At 34.8% G+C, this 7,647-nt stretch overlaps 1 protein-coding gene across 1 annotated transcript; it reads left to right on the plus strand.

The window, feature by feature from the left end:
* Nucleotides 1-1,156: 1,156 nt before the first annotated feature.
* LOC119237836 (natural killer cells antigen CD94-like) lies at nucleotides 1,157-7,113 on the plus strand. The gene is made up of 6 exons (XM_037501686.1): nucleotides 1,157-1,177; nucleotides 1,690-1,777; nucleotides 3,194-3,256; nucleotides 4,921-5,072; nucleotides 5,858-5,961; nucleotides 6,993-7,113. Exons 1-6 carry the CDS (start codon nucleotides 1,157-1,159, stop codon nucleotides 7,111-7,113), a joined length of 549 nt encoding a protein of 182 aa, XP_037357583.1.
* Nucleotides 7,114-7,647: the final 534 nt, after the last annotated feature.

Here is a 7,647-nt window from a genome sequence, read left to right on the forward strand (position 1 = left end):
AGAACAACTATCTTCATTTTCCTTTATTTCTTATGTCACATGTGCACTGTTGGTTCCCACATTAAATTCACATTCTGTTACATTATTTAACAAAATCTTCTTTCCACATCAGTGATGGCAGTTTCAAAACTGATTGATAAATTAACTGTTTTCAAACAAAGCTCATGAAGACTTTGCTCATCTTGAAAACTTTATTTCAGCTAGTTCTGAACTAGATCTGTGATTCACAGGCCTAAATATGTTTCCTAATCGATTACACTGGTACATAAGAAATACACTCTCAAATTCATTGTGCTTCAAAGTGAACCAAAATATATTCATAAAAACCTACCTGAAAAAAATAAATGTAAACACAAAGTTTTGAGAGCCCCATGATTTTCCTATGTCCATCCTTCTAGAAGTGTAGTGTCTCAAAATATCCCTGAGGGCTCATGGATGGTGCAAGGGGTTAAGCACAGCACTGTGAAGCTGTCCACAGGCTCTGTAGCATGAGTTTGATCCCTGGCCATGTAGGGAGACCTCTCCTGTATCGCCTGCTGCTGCTCCCCTCAGCAGTGTATTTCAGTCAATCTCCCTGTTCCGTTCACCACTTTGTCTCTGGTGAAACCTCACACCCCTCATACCTCTGGCCCCAGTTCTTGTATGCATCAATAAATAAATCTTTAAAAAAAATTTTCTTGAGATAATCATGACTATCCATTTGGAACCCACTTTTGTATCCAAACTGGGTCTCAGCTGATTTCATTCAATCTTGTGTCTAACTCACTGGCCTCCTCCACTTGCAGAAGATGGAGAGTCTCAGAGACCTCCTATAAGAATGTGGAAAATAAGCAGAACACTGAGAATTTTTATGCATTTGTTCTAGCTATATACATTTCAATCTGAGTGAGGTACTGAGTTTCGGCTCAAACCAACTGAGGCAATTGTAGAGCATGCATGTGTCTCTCTCTGTGTGTGTGTGTGCATGGAACAGTAATGGGAGGTCACTTTGTACCTTTTTGACCTCTGCCTTCCCGAGCTGAGTTGAGGAGGCAGGAAACAGAATCACAGAATGAGACAAGGACATACCAACCACTCCGTACTAAAGAAAATACATATCCACTAAATCGACAGACAGAGATGCTTGATTTAAAATAAATTGCATGTGTCTGTGGATATGTACCACCTGGTTTCAAAGGTAAGTCTCCATGAGTTGTTCTTGAGTTTTATGACACTTCGTAATATGAGTATAGTTATGTATTTTTATTAAGTCAGTCTCAGAAATTATTGGTCTAATATATGCTAAACATTTTAATCAGGGTTTAGTACTTGTAAAAAATGAAAATTATTATTTAAAAAAAGGAAATTTATCTGTGGAATATTATTATACTGAGTACACACACTTAGGTATGCCCATGTTTCCATTATTTCCCAAATATTATTTTAAAATTATTTGATGTTCAAACATTAAAAAAAAAAAAAAAACTTCCTCTGACCTTTTTATCATAAACAAAGGGAGGCACCACGCAGGTACAGTGAGAATTTCCTGTATTGTGGTTCCGGAACTTTTTGAAGCTCTGATTTTGCTGCTTCTCTTTCAGACTGTCCATCCACACTCATCAGTGAATAGATGATTCGAGAACATTGTTTGAATGCACAATTTCCATTTTTCTTTTAACTCTCTTCTTACATAACTTTCGGGTTTCTAAGTGTCCAGCTCAGTCCATCAAGAGACCCAGATCTTCTGGAACAAGCGAGCCTTCCCCACGTCGACCAGGAGCACCCCTCCTCATGGCAGGTATGTCCAGCCCCTGCCGTGCAACTAGAAAATACAAACAACAAGAAAATGTGTGTCATGGATATTGATCATTTCAAGTCAGGACTGGGAAAAAAGTGAGAATTTTAAATTTCATATATATTAGAATTTTGCTCTGATTTTTATTTTTATTATTCTTCATTCTTCATTATAGTAGTTCTTTGATGAAGCTTTTCCAACAAGTTGAAAGGATGGTTTCTGACAGGAACAGCACTAATGGCTTACAGGACTGATTTACCAGGTTAAATTATTTCAACTCTATTTGAGCATAGAGATAACTAGTGAATTTGAAATGTTAATGCCAATGTTTACATGTTCATAAAAATTTCTCATTTGGTTTTGACACCCAAATGTCAACTGATAGAATAGTTTTACAAACTAGGTGTGAATGGCAATGTACTTAGGGAGTGTACCCATGTTAATGCAGAATCTTCTAAGGTTTATTTCTTTTAAGGGAAATGCCTGTAAAAAGTAAATTTGGGAATGAGAAAATGCAATGTCTTGTAGCCAATGTTGGCTTAAGTGTCATCATTTAAATTATGTAAAAGAAATGCAGGTCCCCAGGGAGTCATCCCTTATGTGCTGGGAGCCTTCATGACACCAGGGTGGGATGGTCCAGGATGTCCTTAGTCTTTTCATCCCCATTCAACTTCTGCAGAGTTATGAGCACCCTAACATTTCTCTAGCAGGGACTGAATAGAGAGGACATTTCCAGGAAGAATTTTCTAAATGATGGCTGAGTTACAGGGAAGGCTTTGGGACTAGCCACTGATTTCACTTCTGAGTTGGATACTTGCCAGCTTGATACCTTGAATAAGTGACATTATAAAAGAGAACTAATTTCTCTTAATTGCCAACTGGGAATGAAACCTCTATGATTTTTCCCCGATAAAATATGTTAATGTCCACTAAGTCCACAAACAGAACTTTGTATCTGTTGATCTCATCTTACTCAGATCTCCCTATTTCTATGTCTTCCCCTCCAAAAAAAAATTACTGTCAAATCTATATTACTAAGATGTATCCAAAAGGAAAATGCTTGAATAAACTTACAGAATGAATTTCTGTATTGCTTGAATCTTTCAATAGCTTGCTTTCATTTTCAAATGTTTCACTTCTCTATTGTTTTCCTTTGAAGGCATTACCCTACCTCTCTTTCTCTACAGCTGTTCAGACCACTCTATGGAGGTGGATTTCTGGGATCTTAGGAGTAACGTGCCTTTCGTTGATGGCTATTTTGGGAACTTTGTTGGTGTTTCATAGTAAGTTTTTCTAGGCACGTCTATATAAAGTTCAAACTTTGTTCAAATTATTTAATAATAAATGTTTTATTTACTGGCATGGACTATTTTATTTTTTCACAAAAGTGTATCTAATAATTGCTATAATTTCTTACAGCATTTCATAAAACTAATATTGAGCAGACAATCTCTCCAGGAGATACAGCTGAAATCCAGGAAGGTTGGTTCATATTTGTAAACATTGGGGTTTCCAGAGGATGAAATAGGCAGTTTCCTCGCTTTTTTATACAATTTATACATACAATATTCCATAATGGAATATTATAATCTAGTTATACAAATTGACCTACTAACTGTAAGATAGTCTCATTTCATTATTCTCCCATATATAAATTATTAAGTTATATTGACTATACATCACCTACATATTCAAACGTAAAGGAAATATTAACCTAAAATGACAGCTTCATTAGTCCATGAATCTGAGTGAGTGTTCAAATTTTAGTAAAAAATACAATTAAATTGCAGTATAAATCCCTGCCAATCTGAAATAACTGGTGGTTGCTCATAAACCATACATTTATCTCTTTAATTTTGATCCTGCATCTTTTCACTCAGAATTTAGTGTACAGATTTCAGCTTATCTAAATCTCATCCAGTGAGCTTGCTCAAAACTTAATTCTGAATGCATTTCATCCAAATCTTTTTCAAGTTGCCTTAATATCTTTTGTGATCATATCTCATTTCAAGTTTATTATTTTTACCATCTTTTTTTCTGATTTTCCTAGTTAATTGCAATACAACTGACATTGTATAAGCTTAAGATGCACAGTGTTAATTTGATAAATGTCTGATATGCTGACATTATATATTAGCTAGCACCTCTATTCCATCACTAAGTGGCACTTCTCTTAAGTTGATAACATTAAGATCTACTCTTTTTTGCTAATAACAAATATGAAATAGAAAAATGTTACCTACTTTAATAATACTGGGTACTAGATCGTCAGAAATTATCTTGGAATATTTTGAAGATCTGGAATTTTATTTTGGAATAGTTGAACAATATTTTGTTCAGCTGGAAGTTTATATCCTTTATTTACATTTTCTTGTTCCCCAGCCCTTGATGATCCCCTAAATTGTAATCACATGACAGCACCACTCATTTTGCAAAAATTTGAGTGCCTACTTTAAGTCAGGACTTTTGTAAAGAAAGATAGTAAATGTTCAGAACACCAGTGTAAACTGGGATGAGACTTCAAGTGAATTGTTTTATGCATCTTCTTTTATAAGATCAACCACCCAGCTCATATATCTGAATTCTCCCAACATATGCTCTTTTTTATTATTCAGGAAATATGTTACAATACTTTCTTCCTTTAAAGATCTCTAGAATTGTGGCCTCCCTAGTGACCTACAAACTCAGTGCTACCACCAGGAAGTATCTTTGAGGTGGCATGAGTTCAATACCAGTCCAGGTTGCTAACACCCTGGTGAAGCAGACCTTTCCTGTCTCGCCTGCTGCACCCCTCATCAGTGGATTTCAGTGGATCCCCCTGTTCTGCTCCCTTTTCTGTGTCTGGTGAATCTTCTCATCCCCTACACCTCTGACCAGTACCCCAGCTCTTCTATGAGAAATAAATAAACTTTTATAAAAAAGATCTCTAGGATCTAATTTGTTCCTAGATTTAGTTACTCCTAGGACAGAGAAAAAAGAGTAGGTTCAACAGAAAAACATTTTTAGCTGTATCTAGAATATTCAAATATATGATCAGATAGATTTTCAAAGAATTTGTAGAAAAAAAGTAAATTATTATTTTTTTGAATGAGCAAATGAAACTGAAAAAAATCTCCAATTACAGTTATATGTTATTTTTCTCTTAGACTCTGGAAATCGTTCTTGCCAAGAAAGATGGGTTGGCTATCAATGCAACTGTTACTTCATTTCCAAGGAATTCAAAACTTGGAAAGACAGTAGTGATTTCTGTATTTCTCAGAATTCCGCCCTACTTCAGCTGGACAACAGAGATGAATTGGCATGTATTTAATTCTGGTTTCCTATATATTGAAGTCCTAGGAAAAAGTGTCATCTCACTAAACGGAATAATTTGACTCCAACTTTCATTAGATCATGCTGGATTATTAGTTATTAAGTTAATGAGTTAATAATATCCTATAACTTCAGATAACCATATAAAATCTATAAGAAATTCCCTCAAATATGTATGTTAATTGAAGTAAAATTCAAGATAAATTTAAAATGGAATAAAGGACACATTTTAGAGAGATTTCAGAGCAGATGTAATAGGTTTATTTTATTTTTAAAAATCAACTAAACACTAAAGTTTTTAGTTCTTTTATTTTGTATTTTATTTTATAATTCTCAATATTTTGTCATCAGTTTCCAATGTATCATCACAAAAATTATCCAATTCTTAAAAAAAGGGAAATACTTTTTTAGCCCCATGTAGAATCAGCACTGAATATTGGTTTTGAAGATTATACCTACAACACTTATCCCTTAAAACACAGATGTAGAATCAATTTGAGTATCAGTCTACTGTGAAGGAAGTATTCCATGAAAATTATAACTCCATTTATAATTTTTTTTTCTACACATCAGATTTTGTGTTGTTATTTTTAAGTGAATGGGCCTGACAAGTGAGGACATAGGAGACTCATGACTACCTCTAAACCAACTGTTGCAAATGATTTCATTGGTTTGATGAAAGTCTGAATCTAATGCTGGGCATTCATTAAAAAAAAAAATGTCATCCAGAGTAGATTGAAATTAGGTTATTTTATTTTTGTATCCAAGCAGCATTTTATGAAGCTTAATCCATACTATTACTGGATTGGAGTGACCTACAGCGCAGAGAGCAGTGCCTGGGTGTGGCTGAATGGCTCTGTTGTCTCCCAGGATCTGTAAGTTTCAGTCAAGGGTTTAAGGTTTTTTTTCTGTCTTTATGTTTTCTGTCTTTTTTTTTTTTAAGATTTATTTCTTTATTTATACAAGCACTGAGTACAGTCATAAACGTGGGAGGGTGAGAGAATTCACCAGAGTCAGAGCGGGGAACAGAATGGGGAGCCGCTGGCGTGGCAGGAGAGGTAGGTCTTTGCGCCATGTGGGACCCTCAGCAGTGGTCTGGGATCGAACCGGCGCCACAGAAGATGCGGGCACCTTCGCAACCCAGCGCTCAACCGCTGCGCCACCAAGGGAGGCCCTGAGTTTTCTGTCTTAACACCTTTTTTTGGCTTTCATCACAGATAAAAGCTAAAATCCTCTTTTTAGAGAATAAAAAGACAGAAAATAGTTGGAACAGAAAAACAATTTTAGTTACTTCTATATATAGTTTGTGAACTTGTGACCATATAAGAGCTTCTAACATTTTTTTTTCTTTTGCCTTAGAACCAGCACTGGGGGTGTGTGGGTGTGCAGAAGGCACATTCATAGGGGCTGTCCAGAGAAAACAGTGCCCTTGATTTTCTTTATTCTGCTGGAGCCCAGTGTTCTCAACTCCTATCCAAACCCATGTCTCAAATATCATATACTATTTTTATATATTTATAATCTTCAAATCCTCTTCTCATTCATAAACATGGGTTCTCCAGCCTCATACAATGGCAAGTTTTATGCCCTGACTCATTTCCCTGGACTGGATTAGTCAGTGCATCTTTAATATAGATTGTAGCAAAGTATATCAAATATCAAAACCATTAACAACAAAAGCAAAAGAATCCCTGCCCTCTATGTATTAGATTAGAGAGGTAGTAAATGAACTTTAGTAACATGTTACTCTGTAACGGTGAAGACTGTCGCTATTTAACAAAAAAATATGACTCAGTATCTTAATGTCCTATTCAAAAGCTTTGAAAAGCTCTACTATTTAATAAGAAATACCACTGACATTTTCATTTATTTCTCCCATATGTTGCATTTTCACTTTTAATTACAGATTGCCACTCTTTCAAACTGAAAATCCAGAGAAGTGCGCAATATACAAACCAAGTGGTAATGTTTTGGATGAAAATTGCATGAAGGAATACCGTTATATCTGTAAACAGCACCTTACTTAGGTGACCCTTTGGTCAAGAAGTGATCAGTGAAGGCCCACCAAAAGAATGCTAAGTATCTCTCTTATCCTATTCCACTTATCTAATTTTGGGTTGTGTGAAATCTTTCAAGTTGTCTCATACTATTTGTATATATTTAAAAATGTTATAAAAACCACCACCATCTGTAATTATAAGGCATAAGATAAAGACTGTAATGAACACTTTGATTTAATTTGTGTTTGGTATTGAACTTAATATATTTTGACAATGTATTCTAGTAATTTTTCTTTTCATAAATTTAAATAAATAATTCATATCAAATAATATATGTCAATATCATTTCATTCTTTTGTACAACAGTCTAAATTGTGAAGATTTATCTTTACTCACATTTTCAATGTTAGCTCATTCTGGATACCTGCATATCATTTTGTTCAAACTTTGGCAATTTTCTATTATGTGTCTTTGTGTGGTTTCTCTTGCATTTACATAAATATATGTTCTAGTGATTTCATGAATTTTTATATACTGTTCCTTCCCGGGTTTGGAACATTC

The sequence above is a fragment of the Talpa occidentalis genome, unplaced genomic scaffold, assembly GCF_014898055.3.
Source record: "Talpa occidentalis isolate TD23 unplaced genomic scaffold, MPIMG_talOcc4v2.1 talOcc4.1018, whole genome shotgun sequence".
NCBI classification, from domain to species: domain Eukaryota; kingdom Metazoa; phylum Chordata; class Mammalia; order Eulipotyphla; family Talpidae; genus Talpa; species Talpa occidentalis.